Source organism: Esox lucius, chromosome 7 (genome assembly GCF_011004845.1).
Source record: "Esox lucius isolate fEsoLuc1 chromosome 7, fEsoLuc1.pri, whole genome shotgun sequence".
Lineage (NCBI taxonomy): Eukaryota > Metazoa > Chordata > Actinopteri > Esociformes > Esocidae > Esox > Esox lucius.
The window spans coordinates 19,435,995-19,458,507 of NC_047575.1; the positions used below are offsets into that span (position 1 = coordinate 19,435,995).

Consider the following 22,513-nt stretch of genomic DNA (forward strand, 5'->3'; position numbering starts at 1 on the left):
GACGCCGTTCATTTAAACAGCATCTCCCTGGAGAGAGGTTTGAGATGCTCAAGTGATTGGTTTAAATGCATTTCTGAATGTAATCAGGCTTTTTGTGGAGTATGGAGATGTGGAAAGGCTCTTGAGGAGAACGACTGATTTTTAAGAGCCTTGCAGATGTGTCTTGAGCTCCTCCACAACACAATGGATGTAAGGTGACTTCAGTGAATAGAAATGTACCCACATTTTGTATATGCTTCCACCATCACCAAATATCTAGGTCTGCTAGAGAACCTTTCAAATATGTAGCTTATACCTTCTTGAATTTATTAGATAGAAAGCCCTTAACAGGACTGAACTGAATAAGAGAAGGTGCAATATTTTTGTTGTAGGTGTAATGTAAAAATGCAATCCAATCATCCAGATACACACACAAAAATATTCCCACAGGGTTATTTGGCTGTCCCTGTAGGTGACCCATTTATCGTCTTTTAGTTCTAAATACCACCGTTATACCAAGGACCTAAATCGGGTTCTACGTGGAAACCAAAAGAGGTTTAGCCAGAACCAAAAAAATGGCAAATGGCTGAAGAACCTCATTGGGCTCTTTTTCCATTTATTTAAGTAATGTAATTTTTTAAATAAAGCACATATACCCCTGGAAAAGATTTTAATGTCAATTTTGAGTGAGAATATCTTTAACTACTATAGCCACAAATTACGGTTGACCATTTATTTTATAGTACTGTACACTCGAAAAAAAGGGTTCCATTAGTATTCTTTCGATGTCCCTATGGGCAAACCCCCATTTTATTGGTGTCACGGACAACCCTTTTCCAGATTCTATATGGAATCCAAAAGGGGTCTACAAAGAATACTTTTGGACCCTTTTTTGTGTCTTTTTTTCCAAAAGAAAATACAAATCAATAAAATTTTACCAAAACATATAGTGAGTTAACTGTAATTCATGAAATAAATGAAAATACAAACAGAGGAGAAAAGAACAGACATTCATGAAAAAAGCAAACAACACCACCCTCCCCCCGCTACTGTTCAGGTGAAAAGGAAAAAAACTTTTTTTCTGGGATCCTAACTGATCCAAGTCTCCACACATATCTTCTAACAAAATCATATCCTCATCAAGTTGTTTTATTATGCAAACAGAAAATAAAACCGTAAAGTGGTATATTGAACATCCAAAAATAAATGGGGAAAACACTATTTGGTTCTACTTAGCACCTTCTCTACAAAAAGGCCCCTCCATTATTATGGCCCTGTCCCTGCTTATGTTTTTACAATATCCTGTACCATATCATCCTAAAAACCCTTACATAACACAAACCTAAAAAGAAAAGTAAAAAAAGGTTGGCTTCACATTTGCATTTTATTTAAAGAGACAACTCTTCCTAGTGGTCATTCAATGAATTAAGTCTCTTTGCTGTCTAATTTACCGTCTGCAGTATAATTTAAAATGACATAAATATTTTAATGGTCTTGCATATCAGTTAATCACTAACTATTAAAATGTTTTTTTTCTGCTTGATGGAAATATAACTGGATTCTGTGGCAATCTCTAGTAAACCCCAAAGATCCTGAAATGTACTTAGTCAGATAGACTTCACTTGAAAACAGTCATGAATTCTACCATGTATAGTTTAAACACAGTATGTAATAAAAGTACATAGTCATTAAAATCACATATGATAATATATTAACACATTGATGAATCAGCTGAGCTTTCACTGAAACGTTAATTCATCTGTCATCAAGGTCAGCAGTGCAGCACAGGACAGGTCATGCAAACCAGACCAAAAACAGGACTGAGATAAAAGATTTTTAACGCTGTTAACACTAAACATCCATTTTAAATCGTACCAATAGAAGATTTGCAAAGAGTACCTCATTTTACTCTTCTAAAGAATAAACTATTTTAATTTGACATTGGTATTCGTGATCGATGAATACAACATATTGATTGATTTGTCAGCTATTGGATCATTCCACTGAGTCAGAATATCTGAGTTTGAAGTGCCAGGTCATATAAAATAAAATATTCCCCATTTAGTAGAAAAATAAAAATACGTTGTTTCAGTTCTTACAAATTGCATTGTATTTGTCCTTGTCAGGATGTTGCTTGGTGGCAGGTATGAGAGACAAAATTCCTACTTCAATTCCGCTTTCACAATTGGTGGAATTGCAAAAAACTCAGAAAGGTTTTTATTTTGGCATTGGTTGTTTTTGAGATGCCTTTCATAGCCAACAAAACCTAGACAAGCTTCTCAGAACCACCAAGCCCCTGGAGAAAAAAGGTAGACCACTGTTAGCTGATTGTAAATTATTACTGAAATTATATTTTATTGGTTTGGTAATTGAAAAAGTTTAATATCAGTACAAACCATTACATTAGCTGTAGTAGAATTGTGAGCCTCTTTTTTTTCATAATAGGCGTTGATGATACAGTTCCTTCTGCAACATACAGGAAACAGATTTAAGGACACTTTTTGAGTCTCTAATCAGATTATCTTTATTGCACCTTACTAGTGTACATTCTTGTAGTTCCCGTTTGGTGCAATGCACTAACAATCACTTACTTGCTTTGCAAGCCTCCACCAGGTGGTAGCCCTGGGACATCACAGTTGGCCAGAACGGTGAGGACAGACAGCAGGTCAGGCTCCTCCCCCTGGGCACTCAGCTTCTCATAAATCTCTACATAACGAGAACAAAGACGATGGTTAAAATGACACTTGTAGCATACATGACAACAGTGCATCTGCCTTCTCTTAGGCCCAATTAACTTTAATAGTATAAATCTTGATGCAAATGGATTAGACCTGAATTATATCAGTTAAAGGGGGGTGACTAAGACAGGCAACAGCAACCCCAACATCACTGTATACCAGCAAGACAGGGTTAGTCTTTTTCTATTTAATGGCTATCATCCATGTTAGATTACACACTGGTATACTGATAAACACTTTTTAGGCTGGACTTCACATAGCATTTAAGGCCATTTTAAAGAGATCAAAGGTCAAATCTGATGCATATGAGCAGAAAGGGAATAATACATTTCTGTAAATCTATTACTATTTCTACTTTTTTCACTTGAAATTTAAATATTACATGACTTGGATGACCAGTTTTCCTTTTTACTAATGTTACCAGGTATGTTTTACCAGGTTCTTTGACTGAGAACCCATTCTAATTTCTCACATTGCCAGCTCAGGGATTTGATCCAGCAACCTTTTGGTTACTAGATTCTCTAACCAATAAGCTACCTGCCCATTTGGCTTGCCATCTTGTTCGTAGACACTGACCATTGACTTCTGACCAAATGTCAATGGTCAGTTATAAAGTTGTAAGAGATTCCTGAGTGAGAGCGATTGGGTTATCTACAACTTTTATGTTATTGTGGGACTTCTGAGCTCTCAAAACTGCACCTACTCTGGACTGAACATACGTTTACTGCTTCAATAAAACTTGTGATTTGTGATAATAATATTATCAAGTAGTTGGCTGGTTACGTTTTTAAAGGAACATTTCATTTAGTATTGTAAGTTACTAGCTTGCTACCTTCTCTTTAATAATACGAATTGGCTGGCTCAGGATAGACTGGATGTAACTGATCATTGACATGTTTGTTTCATAATAAACATCAGAGTTATCACTCCATTTGGAACCACACCTTGAAGTATTTTGATTAGCTAAAATCTAAAGTTGACAAATGCTTAGTATGCTCACTCCCAAGGCCAAATTCAAATGTTTGTTGTGGCATGCTTATTAGTACTGGGTGAAATAGTTTGAGACTGTTACTGCACCTGCCACTTTAGATTCTAGCATGTCCTCAAGCTCTGCTTCCTGGTGTAACATCTCTGCTGAAAGCTGAGGGGCGCCAGGGAAGCAGACCAAGATGATGCTGATGTTATCCAGACTTCCCTGAGAGGAGAACAAGCCAGCCAAGTTGAATACAGTCACGGTGATGAGCTAATGTGGGTATGTTACACATGTCATGAACATTCCAGACTGTTGGTAACAAATCCTAGTGATGTATGCTGTCTTCTGAGCAGAATGTGCAATAGGACAATCTTTCCCTCCATTGTGATGACAGTGAAAATCTCTCGCGTTGTGTATGTACATCTTGTTATTGTCATCAAGTGCCAAATCAACCTACGGTTTAGTCAGATTTGGATTACAGGATTACAGCAGCCGCCAGTCATGTGGCTACAGTAAGAAAGGTGACATTTGACCTCCAATTACAACCACTTGGCTTCTGTATTAATCGGATCCTTAAAAGATTAGGCCACTTTTCTTCTAGATCTTTCTTCTATTTCACTCTGAAACACTGGAAGGTGTGCTAGGAGGCCTCGTCAGCCACAGTCAGCCGTTGGTGCGCGTCTATCTATGAGATGTGAACAAGCAGGAGTGGCTTTCCTGTTGTGACCTGGCTGGGCAAATAAAAGCCGGTTGGTAAGTACAAACGCTGTAGGCAAACAGCCTTTGCCTATCCCTGTCTGTGCACGGCTAAGACAAAGCACTGTGTTTTCTGGAACGTGAACAGCCTACTTCCGCCTTCACGCACAACTTAACCCCACTGACCATGATGGAGATGTCCGGTGAAGTGTGCGAGAGAGTTAGACTCTGACACTTTCAGGTCGTTGGTCAGCATCTCTGAGCTGGAACACTGTTATACAACCCCATACCAGGCAGGGATATGGGAGCAAAAACAAGCCCAGCTCAGCTCACTTAGCCCGGGGACACAGAGTGTGTTCAGTGGGAATGTGCTGGGGTGTGGGTTTTTGGAAAGTTATTGTGGCACCACATGTTCTTGAGTCCCGGTGGTCTGTCTAAGCCTGGATTATTATTATGTAAAAAAAGATTAAAGTATTTGCCAAAAGAATGTCGTAATATATTACCAGCATGTCTGTGGCTCATCCTGACGCATATCAGAACATTTGGCCATCTACACTGGGGATCATTCATTCACATTTGGACAACAAATGTACATGAAGGATTTATTTTCCTGGATCACTGAACTAGTCTACATCTACTTATCTGGAGTTGACTTACCACGAGCTTGGGTACTGACCTTATAAAGGCAGAGGTCAATGACCTGGGAGCAGACGTCCCTGAGGTCCGTGCAGACACGCAGGCGGCTGTGGATGAAAGCGCACAGCTCCTCGTTGGACACCATGTCCCACACGCCGTCACAGGCTAGCACCAGGAATTCATCCCCGGGAGACCGCTCCACCGCACTCACCTCCGGCTCCGGAGACACCATCTGCTGGGTGGGTGGCCGGTTCTCCGCCCCCTTGTAGCTGAAGTCCCCCAGGGCGCGGGACACGGCCAGAGAGCCGTTGATGCGCTGCAGGGACACGGTGCCGCCTGCGCTCTCTATGCGCTCCCTCTCCAGAGGGCTGTAGGGCTTGTGGTCCTCGGTGGAGAAGCACACCTGGCCGGCTCGGCACAGCATGGCTCGCGAGTCACCACAGTTGGCAAAGTAAATGTAGCGTGGCGAGATGAGAGTGGAGGTCACCGTAGTGCCGCCTCGCTCCCAGCCCTCACGGCGGGCCGCGGTCAGCAGGTGTCTGTCTGCCTGTAAGAAGCCGTCGGTGAAGCTCTGTCTCACCTGATCAGGGTGGTCCTCCGGCCCGATCCCTCCTACAGGGCGCACAGTCAGTACACAGGTAGTAAGCCAAAACAGGAAGTCAGTACACAGGCAGTAAGCCAAAACAGGAAGTCAGTACACAGGCAGTAAGCCAAAACAGGAAGTCAGTACACAGGCAGTAAGCCAAAACAGGTAGTCAGTACACAGGCAGTAAGATCAAACAGACAGTCAAGACACAGGCAGTAAACCAAAACAGGTAGCCAGTACACAGGGAGTAAGTTAAAACATAGAGTCAGTACATAGGCATTTAGCCTAAACAGGATGTCAGTACACTGCACACAGACTCTAGCTAGATGACATCACATCACCGCTAACAAAATACAGTAGCAACCACTGGTAACTTCCTTCAAGGATCTGGCAATCATTTATACTTATTACATGCTAATCTTGTCTGTAACATACACTATTCAATACAATAATTTATACTTATCATGGGTTAAACTTTTCTAACATAAACATCTCAATACATACATCATTTAACATATAAATATCTCTTGTATGTCATCCACTCAATGTAGTAAGATCTGTTCACGGCCCCCACGGTACCAAGAATCGATTTGAAACGAACCCACGCGATAACATTCTCTGTGAGTTAGTGTTACCTGTAGCCAGGACCTGATCCAGCAGGTGATGTGAGGCGTACTGGGCCACTTGGCTACCCGCATGCCCATCAAACACAGCGAAGAAGCTCCAGTCCGCCAGCCCAGCGCCCAGCTGAGGAACACAGTTGTGGAAGTCCTCCATGTTGGCCCTCCAGCCCTGCATGCTGCCCAGGGCATAGGTCAGGCCGCAGCGGGAGCAGCCCTCCTCAGTCAGCTTGTCCAGAACGGGACGGTCAAGGTAAGGGCTGGGCATCACCTCCTCCCCCTCGACCTCCACCTGCTCTGCCGCTCCGTGTCCCCCTCCCTTGAAGAAAGAGCTGACCCTCTTCTCAGTCTCCTTTACCAGCTGCCGGACGAATGCGGGCATCTCCACATTTCCCTTCCGTGCGGTCCTCATGGCTGCAACAGCTGACACTGTGGTTCTGGGGGTTCTCTGTCCCTCTGCTGCCCCCCTGGGGTCTGTGGGCCTGTTGGCCAGGCCTGTGCTGCCTGCGTAGCGCAGGCCTGTCAGGTCATTGCTGCTCAGCCGGATGCTGTTGGACTGGCTGGGTGATTGCCTCTGTGCTGCTGCTGGTTGCTCACCCACCCCCTCTTCCCATTTCCTTCCTCTCTCCAGTCTTCTTCTCTTCCTGGCCTCTCACTGGGCGTCTCAGCGATGTTCCGTCTTCATCCGTGCTCTGCCTGTTAGCTCTGTATTTCCTCAGGAAGTCTTGTGATTTCACCTTCTCCCTCGCTTTTTCATAGCACTTCCCTGTTTCTCAGGCTCTGCCCTAGCCTTGTTGTTTTCTCTGCCTTGTCTGCGATTGGTTGGCTATTTATGTGCACCAATCCCTGAGTTGTATAGCTTTTCTCTGTCATGCATGTCACTTGTCCCTCACTGTCTTCCTATCTGTGCCTCTGTTTTTATCCCTCCCCTTCTAGCTCTCTGCTAATCTCAAACTTTGATGGCTGTAGATTACTGGGCTTCTAGTGTACGCCTGCAGATTAGAGTCAGGAGCGTCAGCATTTTATAACAGCTACACAGTCTCCTGCATGTGAGAGGGAGGAACTATGAGAAAAAGGGAGGGACTGGGAGTAAGGGAATAAAGGAGGGCGGGAGCCAGAGATAAGTCTCCTCTACATTATGCCCTGCTTACTGATGCTCCCTTTGAAACCCACTATGAGTCATTTGTAGTGTATCACTTTGCTGAATCTCTGAATGACGCACTAACCTCTGGCCATGGCCAGCCTTTTTTAGAAGGACCTGTCTGACAATATTCATATTCGTCGTTTGTATGCAAATAAAAACCAAACAGAATTGATTGATTAGTTATAGTGACTTTCTTTGATTTGTCTGTAATGCATAGCGGGTGGTTTGAAATAAGGATATCTTTAATCTCCCTGTACAGGATGCTAAAATTCATACAAGCAGAATCTATGAGCAGTCTTACCTCAATTAGCCACAAAATCCCTAGTTTGAAAGCAATCAGTTTTTTGTTAAGTTGTGCCATTTGAAGTACTGCATGTTTGACTCACGTAATCCACTGCTCAAAGAATTCAAGTGTCAGACAATAAGCTTCATCCCCTTGCCATTTGAGTGACAGGTAGTAAGATACACACCGACAAATTACAAAGTTAAAGAAGGCTGGCCCTAACTTAGACCTAACCTGTTTTATCCAATAGGGTTTGAGAAAGGTTAATACCATAGCACACTGCACATACTGACAATTTGAAGGGCCCTTTTTGTCTCTCAAGCCATAAGAACGACTGTCTGGAACTAAAGTTTGAGAATGTCTATTTACATGAAGGGAGAATTTCTTAACTGGTGATTAATACACTTCACTTTCCTTCTTACTTTTCCATAGAAAGCCTGACATGATTCATATGGATATGTGATGTCAGATTTATGTCAAATCATAACATAGCATTTAGGATTTCTTTATAAGTAATGAAACAACTCACAGTCCTGAATACCTGTTCCTCTGATTGATTAAGGGCTCTTGCTTTTGACAATAGAGAGGCAACAGAGAAGGAACCAAGTGCTTCTACCGAGACCAAGAAACTGTCCGCACTAAAACACATGCTGATGTCTCAGGTTCCCCAAGTTACGTGTGTGTGTGAGAATGTGTGTGTGTGTGTGTGCGTGGGTGGGTGAGTGTGTGTGCACATGTGTGTATGCCCTCAGAGAGGGGGTATCCAATTATCAGGATAAAATTAGGCCTGTCGGGCCCTGCACTGCTGACGGGGCATGTGGAGCCTAAAAAAGATCCTAGCCATAGTAGTTTGAAGAGAGTAGCAAACAGCAAGACGAAGCTAGTGTCTGGTTTGCACAGGAATCAGATGCCGAAATGGCCACAAAAGGTAAGACAATAGAAATGTGTGACCTAGGCTCTATGTTTGGGCTATTTCCAGCTGGCTGTGGGACCAGTAATAGGGACTCTCCTGTGAAACCATGTCTACCTCAGGGGTTCTCCTTAAGGGGTGGGTAGAGATGGGATGGGACAGAAAGGTTCTTCTAGTCAGGTCTCTGATTATGAGAGACATGAAGAGCTAAAGTTGCTTGAAAAGAGGGACAGACAACAACAAAAACGAGTTGCTGACAGAATTGTGAAGAAACCTCTTTCTCCAACTCGGAACAGTATGACTTGTCAGAGATGTCTTCTGTCACGGCTATGTTGGTAAATCATTTTTGGGGAAAGCCACTGGGTGTTTAGGGTTAATGCCTGGGTTATAGGAGTGAACTTGGATCTATCCGTGAAAAATTCCTGCATGTTATTTTTAATGAGATAATTGCCCTCTAGATTTACACAGGTGGTAGTGAGCTCATTGGAAGGTTCAGCTGTTGTAAAAAGGGCTCTTCAGCTTCACTGCAGAGCTGATGGGTATTTGCACACTGTTAATGAAGTGTGTTGGTTTGTCAGTCGGTTTGTGTGTGTCACCTAACCACCCAAATGAGTGGTGTAGAGAATAGAACCATAAATACAGTACCTCGCTGTGTTATGTGCTGTGCTTGTCTAAGGACTGTGGCAGTATTCCTACCAAATGTTGTAACACCTGACTTTGCAGTTAATGCATGTATTTAAACAACTATGTATGAGGCAAGCTTTACAATTTCTCCTGCTCTATTTTCTTCCAGTCATGAAATTGCTCAAACTACTGCACATCGCTCATTTAGCTCAATCAGAGTACCAGTCCCAACATCCAAACTAATCAATCTGTACCACTCTTCTACCTTTTCCTTCTGTTCCCAGAAAACATCAGCCTGGATACAGACAATGACTCATCTCAACGACCTCTATCTCTTCTTTGTTTTCAAAGAGCACCAGCCCCTAACAATTGCGTTCTATCCCTCCTCTCCTCCTTCCGTTCACAGAGAGCACCAACACCTGCACTGATTCATCACTAACACACTGCTGTCTCTTCCTTCTGCTCTCCCGTTGTCTTCCGTTGCTTACTAATAAACATGTATGAATACGAGTGTGGTTAAGGAATGACCTATAGCCATCCTCTCCCCGTCTCTCTGTAGTAGTGGACCTGGTGTACTGGCGGGATGTGGGGAAGACAGGGCTGGTGTTCACCGGGCTGGTGATTGGCCTGGTCAGCCTGTTCCAGATCAGTGCCATCACTGTGCTCTCCAACCTATGTCTGGGCATCATGTGCCTCACCTTCCCCCTGCGCCTCTACTACAAACTCCTAGAGATGATACGGAAGAACCCCGAAGGAGTACACCCCTTCCAGTCAGTACAGTGTTTAACAGTGTGCCATGCTGTAGAATCAGTTAATTATTAAAGAGAAACATATTAGATCGTTCCAACCTGCAATTGCTGGAGTATTAATATAAACAAACAGCCACCTGTGTCTGCTGTTGGCAGAAAACTGTGTTCTGAAGCTAGGGTTTTATGTGTTGATGTGTATGTCTATATAAATGTCTGTGTCTGGTACCAGATCTTACATAGGGGATGACAAGTCTCTGACAGATGAGGAGACAGTGTTGGTGGTGGAGGAGGTGGTGCTGATGATTGCCTTTGCCATCACAGAAATCAAACGCCTGCTCTTCATTGGCAGCATCAAAGACTCCATCAAGGTCGGGCGCTTTTGTCACTGTTCCATGGAAAACTACAGAAAACTCAGGGCAAAACCGTAATGTACTGTACACGTGTCAGGATTAGAGAAGGTTAAAGGGATAGTTGTACCAAAATTCATATTTTTCGGAAATTCCACTTACCAACAGATGTTCCAGAAGGCCCATAGAGTCATTTTTTCAAACAATCCATTATTCAGTTCTGTCCCAGTTTGTTATTAATGTTATTAGCATCGTCCAAATTCATGAATGGAAACGGTTCATACCTTTATAACTTTTTATTGCATTGTAAGCAGAAAACTACTCCAAAACACTTCAAACTACATTCAGTAATCTGTCGTGGTAGCATCAGTTTTTTAAACTGTACACTGACAAAACAGCTGGCGGAATTGGCTGGATTTAAACTGGCACTAGTGAACTATTTCCTATTGTCACTAAACACAGTTTCGATTCTTCAGCAGTGATGTCATCGAGGTGAGCGTGAACTTTAAGATTTCCTTTGTTTGATGTCGACTTCAGCCTGCTTGTGAATCTCAAGTTAATTGAATTCTACCCTCTCTGCAATTGGGACAATACTTCTGCCTCTCCAGAGTAGTATTGTTGGAAAATCAATGAATTAAACCAACAAGACATACAATGTTTGTGGGAAATATTTTAATACAGAGGATTGTGACCCCCGTTCACTTAGAAGAGGATTAAAGGCGAATGCAATTCCATCAAGTTACCCAGGTCAACTCGTGGAGACAAGACAGATTGCAAGTAATACAATTCTGATTGCTATGCTATAATACACAAAGTACACATTGCCTCTGGATATTCTGGGCAAGGGTTGGGGATTAATGTGTTCACCATCGCCGAGGTGACTGTCCAAGCTGAATATCAAAGATGAAATGGGTAAATTGTAACTTTCGTGTATTGTGTGTACACCAAGTCTTTCCGAACAAATGCATGTATTGATACAATTGTGAAAAAAAAACAGACCGATAAACACAGGAACTACCCATCTATTTGAAAATTAAAACTTTATTACGAGGAATACAACATCCTCATGTACGGCTTTGAAGTAAACAACCCCACTCGTCTTAATTTAGAGTGTTTTAGAGTAGTTTTCTGCTTGTAATACAGCTTTGCAATAGCGGTATGTACGGTTTACCATTCATGAATTTTTACGATGTTAATACCGCTAATTACTAACTAAGAAAAAAGATGAATAATTGATTGTTATAAAAATTTACTCTGTGTCTGACGGACCAACTGGGAAGGAGACTGTCACCTAAATATAATTTTTGGATGAACTTTCCCTTTAAAACTACATAAACACCAGCACTAGAGTCAGACAAAATAACTAGTCTCCCTGATGGCTATCATCAGGTATTAGACCGATGTAATTTTACATATAGAAAAAAAACATAAACCCAAGGTAAAGTGTTGGCCCCATGTTTCATGAGCTAAATAAAAGATCACAGAAATCTTCCATACAAAAAGGATATTTCTCGTACATTTTGTGAACACGTGCTTGTTTACATTCCTGTTAGTGAGCATTTCCTTTGGCAAGACAATCCATCCACCTGACAGGTATGGCAGAAACTGAATAAACAGCATGATCATTCCACATGCTCCTTGTGCTGGGGACAATAAAAGGACTCTCTAAAATGTGTAGTTTTGTCAAACAACATAATGCCACTGATGTCTCAAGTTTTGAAATGCAACATTGCTTTAAAGAATTCTGCACTACATCCAACTGGCCTCAGAACTGCAGGCCAGGTGTAACCACACCAGCCTAAGAGCACCACATTTGGCTTCTTCCACGCCCAACGCCTCCTGTTTCAACATGATAACACACTGCCCCATGTCACGCGGATACGTACAGTACTGAATTCCTGAATTTCCTAGTTTTTCCCATGGCCGGCGAACTCTGCAAATGTCACACACTGAGAATATTTGTGACGATTTCGACCAACAGATGCGTGCATTCCTAGTCACGTGAAATCCATAGATTAGGGCCCGATACACGAATTACAGCATGTCTAAATGACGCCCTTGGTTCTGATGCCGATCCAAACAACTGTTCTTCTGTTTCCAGTTTCTCTTGCTGCTGTATGTGTTGAGCTATGTGGGCATCACTACCAACGGACTGACCCTGGTGATAGCTGGTAAGTCAAACTGAGTGTATCACACCACAACGTCCACCACAGCACTACCCTCATGACCATGACCACACTGTGACCACACTATACGAGGGCACGTCGCATTGCTCTCTGTCGTTCACACTCCCCATCACCTCGAAATCTGTCCATAAAACTATGATGTATGTCAGTAATGATGTGAACAAAGTTTATTGATCCTATGTCCTTCCTCGTCTCTTTTGCAGGTGTCATCTGTGTTTTCTCTCTTCCTCTGTTCTACAAGAGAATGCAGGTGAGGCAGGGAGTTCCTGCTGTTCACACTCTACTTGTTGTAGATAATGAATCCCGGCTAACTTGGGCAGTTGCATACCGAAGCCGTGTATGGGCCCTTCACATGTTGTACTTGGGAAGCTGCTGTTCCAGTTATAGGATATTAGCGCAAAGTATTGTGGAGCTCCTGCACCTAAATATAAACAGTACTGGGGCACCAAATTATTACTGGGACTTATTTCAGTCCAAGTCAAGTACCGTCAAGTACCATAATTCACATTGCAACAGCGTATGAAGGACTGTGTCTAATCTACCGTTGTGTTTGGGTGACAGGGCCGGATAAAGAGGATTGGAAAAGTCTACAATGGCCTTGTGAGAAAAATGAAAAACTTGTAAGTGCCCGTTGAAAAAAAAACTAGATAGAAAACTGTTCTCCTTTTGGTTGATCACTTAAACCTACAGATGGTTATATTTTCCCCTCTTGACTTCCTCTTTTAGAGCTCTTGCTTCTGTCTTTGCAGGTTTAAGAGATTGTACAGTCAGCTGAGACGACCCTCCCCGGGGGCTCCTCCGGCTCCAACATCAACCCTGAAACACAAACAGAAGTCCAAGTGATGAGAAAGGGGATCAATGGGAGAGGAGGGAGTCACTCACACGTCTTATCAGGCTACCTAGGATTAGGGGCTGGGAACTCTGACAAGAGGGGTGGGGTGCTAGGCCCTCCTGGGTGTATAAGGGTCATTTTGAAGGCTACTGGTGTTTTATATTTCCATTTCCCATTGTGGTGTCTGTGAATGGGAGCAACCTTTCAAATCTAGAGTTTGTCATTTGTACACTAAAGATGTTTACAGACAAAAGCATGTGTAAAACCGAGAGATGGGGGAGGGGGGTACACCACAAAACACTTAAGACCATACCAGTTGAACACTGGCCATCTAAACACATACCCCACTGACTCTGGAGGTATAGTAAAAGCAGGAGAAGGGGTGAATGGATGCATATCCAATGATTGCCTACTCCAGTGTCATTAAGCTGCATTGTTCACGTTTTCTTGATTTTTCATTAAGTTGTTGAATAAATGTTTGACCATTTCTTAACGGCTCCTATCAATTAATGCTTTTGACATTTTCGTATATCATTTTCAATAGACGTCACACATTGCAAATGTATTACACCGCTTAAGTTCAATGTTTTAACAACGATTAATCACAAACTTAACTGAATGATAAGGGAATCTTCTACTGCAATATGGTTACCGTTGTATATATTTCTGTCCGATATTTCCTATCTGTTGAAGTCGTGAGGATGATGTTAAAAAGATCTCAAATAGATGACATTTCCAACAACAATTTTAAGGCAGATATTCGACAGTAATTATGCTATTGCTTTTAACATCAAAGTGAATAATTTAGCAATCAATTTAAACGTGAAGCCAAATATGATTCCCTGTAAACCACTACACAGTTGAAGGGCTGGCTACTTGAAACGCATTCGGACTAGCTGCCAATATTAAACACGTAAGCCCACAAACCATCTGCAGAATTCTGATTTGGCGATATCAACGCATGTGCAAAATAGGGACCTCCCAAGCACTCACCGCTTTTAAGACTCCACCCACAGTTTCCGCCTACCGTAGCTTGAGCTTCACAGTTGTCGTCATCACGTCCTCTCAACCCATGTTTGTTCCTCTGGCAGTATTATGATATTAGGCTGGCAGCACAATCACTGATTATTTTCCACTTTTAAATAAGAGTTCCCTTCAAAGACTCTTAATTTCAACCCCACTGGAATAAATAAATGGATAACTAGGTTTACGCATTACAATAACAAATATGTCATTGTTAATACGAGCAGCAAAATCTACTACACCCATTCCATTGGCTTGAATGCAATGCTCTTAAGGCCTAGCAAATGGTAGGCAACAATGATCCTGGAGTGCAGCAAGCAATTCATAATGCTGAGTATTTAGACCTCACTCCCTGAAGAAACAATACCATTTATAGATTATACACTATACTTTACATTATTATACGCTATTGAGTATTGCCATCTCACTTTTACCTCAGGCACATATAAAGGTCTCTAAAAATAAGCCAATTCAGAGATTGACTCACCCTGACATCCGACACAAATGTTATGTTTTATTTTCCAGTACAGAACAGATTTCTCTACCATTCTACACACTGGAACTCTACTATTTCAATTCACTACCTTGCTATGTCACCACACTGAAAAGCAAGTCCGTTTCAACTTTAAAAAATTAGTTTCAAATTAGATGAAGTAAAATATTAGGACATTTAAATGCTGAACATAATGAACTTAAGAATTAAACAATAGTTATGAATATTCTACTTTCGAAAATCCAAAAATGTCAATGCACGCTAATAGAGAGTATTGATTTTATTTCTCATGCTTGTGACTGACTTGTAATGCAATAGGACATGTAAGAAAATATCATATAATATGAACTTTAGCAGCATTAGTTGCATGGCAGATTTCCTAGCTCTATGAACATCTGACCATAACATAATTATTGCAAGATTAATTTCTGAGCTGTCATTGAAAAAAAATCTCAAATTAAAAAAAGACAATTTTTTTTCTAACATTGATGACTACAATATTTGAATACCAAATCTTTGAAGTAACATTTCACAGAACAGACCAATTTAACATGTTTTTAAAAACTTTATATTAAGATACACATTTGTTTGGCTTAATAAAGATTGAATACGTTTCCTTTGTGGAGGTATACATACCGACAGTTTAAAACGATCATATTTAAACTAAACAGGATAATTTGCTTACATTTAAATATCAACAACATAAACATATATAATATCTATTTATTTCTTGCACTTCCTTATAGCACAATTCATTATTTGCGTTTTCCAAAAGGCTATATTTTGAAATACGGGCTTGTATTTTGAAAGTTTACTCATTACCGTCAAATTGTGATGTCACGTGTGCTGCTGGAAGAATATCAGTCTGTGGGTAAACGAGATGTGGATGAAACCCTCTTATTAAACGGGATTTGTGTCAATTTGTCAAATACAGTTTTCATATTCGATAAGCCAATAGTTCGTTATTCATATTTCAGTACACGAGGACCTTAAATCAATCAAAGGAAATGACAGAAACATATGGTAAGCAACGCAATCTCTGGCTCCACTAAAGGAACGTTATATCCTATCCATGTCCGTTCGTCTGGGGCAAGAAACAAGATGAAGCTACTGTACAGGCTGGACAGTTGCCTGTAGCGAGCTAGCAAGTTAGCAACCATTTATTTCAACTTGTTACACAGCTAGTTAGATGATCTAGGCATTAGAACTTTATCACTCGTCGTCAGGAATTAACCTACAGTAGCTAGCTACTTGAGTATATGCAAATCGTGTTTGATTTCGAGTTGAATGTTGATCAATGTTAGCGGGAATTGTTTGCAAAAACATTGAATCAGCAACAGCGAAAAAAACTATTCCGTAAACTACAGTACCTGCACTTATGTTTGTCCTTTACAACTGCAATCCATTCTAATTTTCATCAATACAATTAGTTTAAACTTCACGGTACGTCAAGGCCGCTCTGTCTCAAGAATAGTCCTTGTCCAATCAATTCACAACATCTACAGACAAGTAGATGTTTCGTTTCCACCAATCAAATGGCTTAGGTCGCCTTCGATTAACCGTTTTATGAGCCAGATACTTCACTGGAATGGGATTAATGCCAGCTTGTGACGTCAGAATAACTGTTAATTGCCAAGTACAATTACTCATACTCAGAATGTTACTGGCTGTAATGGTGCTGGGTAGACTATGTATAGGCACAGAATGCACTAAATCTACACCAAGCTGATATACCATTATATTCAGTGGGAGATGATGAGCATATAAGATAATAATGGGATATGAGCTGTGAGTATATAATATAGATGGATTTACAGTTGACTCTTGCCCTGGAGTCATACAGGACCTTGATGGAGGGCACGTAGCAGTCAATTACCCCTTCTACAGATCTTACAGTGCACTGCAGTTTAGCATTGAAGCAGGAAGACGTAGACCCAAACCATATGGTGGTGGAGGAAAGGAGGATGGAGTCTATATTGATCAGGCTTCTAGGTGATCGCTGTGTGGGAGATGATGGTCCCTAGGAATTTGAATGAATCAGACAAACATAACAGCTGGAATCTTAATGGGGCGAATAGAGATGGCAGGCTTTTAGGTTTTCGTTTCTCATGCTTATTGATTCCTGGTGCCCCAAGGCTCTGATGGGAAAATTGGCTTGTGTAGTGTGCCGTCTTTTGAATGGGATGTTGGACATGTTTTGACCGCTCCAGCCACCATGGTATATGGACAATATCAGTGATGAGACCGACCAGAGTGATGAACATCTGAAAACTTTAATAATTTGATTTGCATTGATGGAGATGGACTCACTGAGGAGATCAGTGGTTGTATTTGACAAATATATTTATTGATCAAAAGTATGTATTGGGGGACCACTTCAAAGGACCCTGGTTGTAAAGGACACATATACAGTTCCTTGAACAGTTTGAGGAGGTGCAGACTTTCTACAGGCATTCTATTAGTAACTGGTGTTGTTGGCAAAACTGGCTAACCTTATAACTTAACTTCGGTTTAAATGTAAAAAAATATAAGTATACGTAGCAGGAATTAACCCTAAGGAGTAGAACTGCTGCTGTTTAATTTGTAAGTTAATTTAGTGGTTTTCAGTCTTACTCTGCTCTAGGCAGCCTCCCTGTGGTCAGCCTGTGTATAGACCTGTGATGTAGCTGCTTGTGTTCTTACTGACATTCTTTCTTTTTTTTTTATCTAGATTTCCTTTTTAAATTCTTGGTGATTGGAAGTGCAGGATCAGGGAAATCCTGTCTTCTCCATCAATTTATAGAAAACAAGTGTAAGTTGAATTGTTATTAATGACTCACAGACAACTGCTCTCACAGAGAAGGTACTTTAACTTTAGAAGGGTACAACTACTAGAATATTAAAAGGGCACAGTAATGGTAGACTGGTACATTAAAACATACATTAATGGTAGACTGGTACATTAAAACATACATTAATGGTAGACTGGTACATTAAAACATACAGTAATGGTAGACTGGTACATTAAAACATACAGTAATGGTAGACTGGTACATTAAAACATACAGTAATGGTAGACTGGTACATTCAAAGGGCACAGGAATGGTAGAAGGGTAACTTAACTTTAGGAGGGGACTGTAACATTTAAGTGTACAGTAACGATAGAAGGGTTCTGATTTTGTTTATATGATTTTGGATGAGTTTACTGTACATCTGCTTTAACAGAGTGCAGGCTAATTCTGTTTGTCTTTGCTGTCCCATGTAGTCAAGCAGGACTCCAGCCACACAATCGGTGTGGAGTTTGGCTCCCGGGTGGTGATGGTTGCTGGCAAGACAGTCAAGCTGCAGATCTGGGACACAGCTGGACAGGAGCGATTCCGGTAGGCACTCTTAATGCACAATAACAGAGCATGTTCCCTGATCACTTGATATTGCAGGTGGTTGCTGGGGGCATTTGGGATACACTCTACTAGAAATAGGTAATGAGATAAATATGACATAGCAGTATTAGTGGGTGGGGATAATATGTTCTCCGTCATGATGTCGGAAAGGGATGGTTCTGACACTCATGTTTTCCCTTGACCTCAGATCAGTGACTCGGAGTTATTACAGAGGGGCAGCAGGGGCTCTCCTGGTTTATGACATCACCAGGTATGTGATGGTTTGTGACATCGCTAGACCTTGATTTAACCTACTGTATATAAGATGACATCACTAAGAATAATCCTAATAATAACTTATAAACCACAGCGCAGCATCACCACATCCAGGCATGAATACATGCAGTTATTCCATTAGGCAACACAACTTGAATTGAAATACATGCAGTTATTCCATTAGGCAACACAACTTGAATTGAAATACATGCAGTTATTCCATTAGGCAACACAACTTGAATTGAAATACATGCAGTTATTCCATTAGGCAACACAACTTGAATTGAAATGCATGCAGTTATTCCATTAGGCAACACAACTTGAATTGAAATGCATGCAGTTATTCCATTAGGCAACACAACTTGAATTGAAATGCATGCAGTTATTCCATTAGGCAACACAACTTGAATTGAAATGCATGCAGTTATTCCATTAGGCAACACAACTTGAATTGCTCTGTGTCTGTTTCTAAGTCGGGAAACATACAATGCTCTGACCAACTGGTTGACTGACGCTCGGACACTGGCCAGTCCGAACATTGTCATTATCCTGTGTGGGAACAAGAAGGACCTGGAGGCAGACAGAGAGGTCACTTTCCTCGAGGCGTCCCGCTTTGCCCAGGAGAACGGTAATGCAACTTAATGACATGGCAGAGTAACAGACGGAGTGATGGCTGTGACTGTAGCAACTTTTACCCTCATCATTTTATATGAATAGAAGAAATTATATAGATACGTTTTACTTCCGGCCCACTTTTTAACATTTGGTTTTAATTGATAAATGTTAAATATGTTTTTGACATCAATATACACAATACCCCATAATGACAAAGCAAAAAATGTTTTAGGAAGTGGGGCATTTTATTGAAATTAAAAGATTTCAGTTTTTAATGTACATACATATTTACTTTGTATAGCTTAAGCGCTTTGGCAGTGGTCACAGTTTCTTCTTAGTCTTCTTAGGTATACCAGTTTGTGCTAGGGCTGGGAATTGCGAGGGACTTCACGATATGATATTATCACGATACCTAGGTGATTCAATATTTAGATTTTTTTATTATGTTTCCATATAACCATTTGCAAACAGTTCAATCGTACTTCCAAAGACCAAATTCTGCCCAAAAAGTTTCAATAATACAATAAAGTCTGTCAGTTATATTTACTCAGGACTTTCCAAGATTTATTTTTGAACAACTTTCCAACTTTCCAAAAAAGTTGAAAAGGAAAGTTTTGAGTGAGGAACAGAAGCGTTCAATTTGCAGTGGTCTCTTAATTTGTTCCGGTGCTTAGTTTTTTTTCAGCCATCTGAAAAAAAAAAAAAAAAAAAAAAATTATATATATATATATATATAAGTTACATTTATATGGAAGTTGCTACCTTTGGCTGTTCTGATACAACGAATAAATGCTGATTAATTAAACTTTTCTACGACTCTGTATGGGGGCAGGTCTTTACATATGAAGTACGTCACAGATTGTGTTATTCGCGTTGCCCGTTCATAATTGTGGGGTAGTCTGATAAGACTGTCCAGGGTTCGTTGTTTTTAACTGCTTGAAAACTCAAAATCGATTCTTGGAGACAGTCGATTTCAAGATCGTCAAAAATAATATTGCAATACTACACTGTATCGATACTATAGCATTTTCTCTTAAGGACCTCTATATATTTTGGTCCTTAAATCTTCCCCAAAATCCTGAACAGTCTCCCAGTTCCTGTTATTGAGAAGCATCCACACACCATTACGATCCCACCATGCTTCACTGTAGGGATGGTATGAGATTGATCGCTTGATTTGTCCATGTTGTTTGTCTCCTGTTCAGAACTGATGTTCCTGGAAACGAGTGCCCTCACTGGAGAGAATGTGGAGGAGGCCTTCCTCAAATGTGCTCGCACCATTCTTAACAAGATAGAGTCAGGTAATTTCACAGAGCAATGTGTGTACTACAGATGTGCAGGAATACACATGACCTAAAGTGCTGTGTGTGTCCCCGTGTGTGTCCAGGTGAGTTAGACCCGGAGCGGATGGGCTCAGGAATCCAGTATGGTGACACGACAGTGAGGCAGCTTCGCCAGTCGCCACAGGCTGGCTCAGCACAGGGAAGAGATCAGTGCAACTGTTAAAGTCTAGTGCTAATCCAGCTCTAAGACACTCAAAGCCCATGTATCCAGGTATGCATTTCATTGCTTTATACCAATAACTGTGTGGATCGTTGATGAGTTTATTTCTTCAAATAAGAACTGATCAAAGTGATCATTTTGATGTCCCGGTGTGCTTTATTTTTTATAACTCTGCATGCTCAGGCTTTTGGAGGATTGCCCTGTGACCTTTGACCCCTGCCCCGGAATACTGCTGGAGCAACCCTGTGGGGAACTTTAAGCCAGGTTAGATTCTTGATCAGGAACTGTGAGTTGGTTTTTGCATTTGGGTCCAGTCACGGAGCAACTCTCCTCCAGGCGTTTTCCCTCTACTGCTCCACTTTGCATCATTACGGACTCCAAGTGACATCAGCAGAGCTTGACCAATCACAGAGCCAGGCCCATGGACACACGCATCAGGATGTTTGTTTTATATGTCTTTGCTAAAGTAGCAGCGCTCACCAGCTCAGACACCTCTCACTGTTCAGACTGGATTCATGTCTGTTTATGTAATGCTGGTGAATGTCCAGGCCAAGTTGTAGTCAGTGATTAGATTGACGAGAACACAACACCAGACTTTTGTGTGCCATCTCTGTGAAAGTTCTGCCTATTTATTGGTTGTGTTGGAAACTGTAAGATATTGTAAATATATCAAAAGGAAATATAACATTTATGTGATATTGGTGTACATTGTTTTATATAACTAATACAGCAGGGGACTTGTGTATGGTAGTCATGGTGACATAGTACTGTGTGAATGTGAAATTTACAATATTAATATCTTGGACCGAATGACAGAGTGTTGGAGGCATACTCTCCAGTCAATGTATGAATGTATTACAAAGTGTGCATTGGATCTGATGGACTACTATAAACTTCAAGTTTGGGGCAAACAAGTGTTGTGTATTTAAACTGTGTGAGGTGTTGTGCAATGACTGTGAAAAAGTTGAGACCGTATCTAAATTCACCCAAATCAGAATGCCATTGATAGATCGATGTAAAGCACAAATGTGAATATCTCCATTTTTTTTAAAGTTTAGTGGTTGTTTCCCCCTAGACCCATGTCTCTGCACGACGATCATCCGTGTGACCTGTTGATCTTTGAGAGGCATCATTCTGTGAGCTAGATGTAACTGTTGAAACCAATACCTACCCCTGTTCGCAATGTCTTGAATGAGTAAATTATTAAACCAAATGATTAATGTTGTATCTCTTTCTGTTATTGTTCTATTTGTGTATGTGTGGTTGGGCCAGGATTCACTCAGTTAGGACATTCTATTTTATAAAGATCATGTTGGCAGTGAGTGCCATTCACATGAAATGCCTTTATTATAGCAAATGATGTATAATACGTTTTGGATTTAATTTAGGTATGACTGGAACAACTCTGTTCTGGACTTCTGTCCTACATGTCAACTGAGGATAAGAGGGAGTTTGTGGTAAAATTAAACAAGAACCAAACCTTTTACTGCAATTTCTAATCTGCAAACTTTAGTAACTCTAATGTCCACATCACAGTTCCAAAATAAAGGCTCTCATATGTTACACTTCTGTCACCACAAGGAGGTGCTGTGAAGTAATTTTTTTTCTAAAATAAGATAAAAGGGTAAAGCAGTTTTTGTCAACCCTCCTCCTGGGCGCCCCCCTGCCCTGCATGTTTTAGATCTCTCTGCTCCGTCACAACTGATTCAAATGATCAGCTCATTATCCAGTCCTTCACGAGCTACATCAGGTATGTTAGGGCAGGGACAGATCTAAAACATGCAGGGCAGGGGGGCACCCAAGAGAAGGGTTGAGAAACACGGGTAAATGAAGCAAAAGGGTATATTAAGGTGTATTCCTGTAGCATTGGGGTTTACATTTTTATATAAATCTGTTTGTTTTTTTACTTGAACCCTAGCAGATCTAGAATATTAATAAGCA

At 41.0% G+C, this 22,513-nt stretch overlaps 3 protein-coding genes across 5 annotated transcripts; 2 read left to right on the forward strand and 1 right to left on the reverse strand.

The window, feature by feature from the left end:
• Positions 1-634: 634 nt before the first annotated feature.
• Positions 635-7,898, reverse strand: ppm1nb (protein phosphatase, Mg2+/Mn2+ dependent, 1Nb (putative)). 2 transcript variants are annotated; one of them, XM_010898842.5, is made up of 6 exons: positions 6,244-7,898; positions 5,063-5,634; positions 3,795-3,912; positions 2,571-2,685; positions 2,382-2,445; positions 635-2,275 (listed from the first exon to the last, which is right to left on the reverse strand). In XM_010898842.5, the coding sequence occupies exons 1-6, from the start codon at positions 6,638-6,640 to the stop codon at positions 2,246-2,248; spliced, it is 1,296 nt and encodes a 431-aa protein (XP_010897144.4). In that variant the 5' UTR covers positions 6,641-7,898; the 3' UTR covers positions 635-2,245. The 2 variants fall into 2 exon arrangements, with proteins under 2 accessions (XP_010897144.4, XP_010897143.4); XM_010898841.5 differs by having other exon boundaries at positions 2,376-2,445; positions 6,244-7,889.
• A 430-nt stretch (positions 7,899-8,328) lies between these two features.
• On the forward strand, positions 8,329-13,790 carry rtn2b (reticulon 2b). Its single transcript, XM_010898846.3, has 7 exons — positions 8,329-8,583; positions 9,749-9,959; positions 10,168-10,306; positions 12,387-12,456; positions 12,675-12,721; positions 13,033-13,091; positions 13,221-13,790. The coding sequence occupies exons 1-7, from the start codon at positions 8,571-8,573 to the stop codon at positions 13,312-13,314; spliced, it is 633 nt and encodes a 210-aa protein (XP_010897148.1). The 5' UTR covers positions 8,329-8,570; the 3' UTR covers positions 13,315-13,790.
• Positions 13,791-15,652: 1,862 nt separating this feature from the next.
• LOC105026984 (ras-related protein Rab-4B) lies at positions 15,653-21,797 on the forward strand. Of its 2 annotated transcripts, none has more exons than XM_029121275.2 (8): positions 15,653-15,842; positions 17,530-17,610; positions 18,064-18,178; positions 18,387-18,449; positions 18,928-19,082; positions 20,275-20,370; positions 20,457-20,623; positions 20,756-21,797. In XM_029121275.2, exons 1-7 carry the CDS (start codon positions 15,827-15,829, stop codon positions 20,573-20,575), a joined length of 645 nt encoding a protein of 214 aa, XP_028977108.1. In that variant the 5' UTR covers positions 15,653-15,826; the 3' UTR covers positions 20,576-20,623; positions 20,756-21,797. The 2 variants fall into 2 exon arrangements, with proteins under 2 accessions (XP_028977108.1, XP_028977109.1); XM_029121276.2 differs by lacking the exon at positions 15,653-15,842 and adding an exon at positions 16,493-16,607.
• The last annotated feature ends 716 nt before the right edge of the window (positions 21,798-22,513 follow it).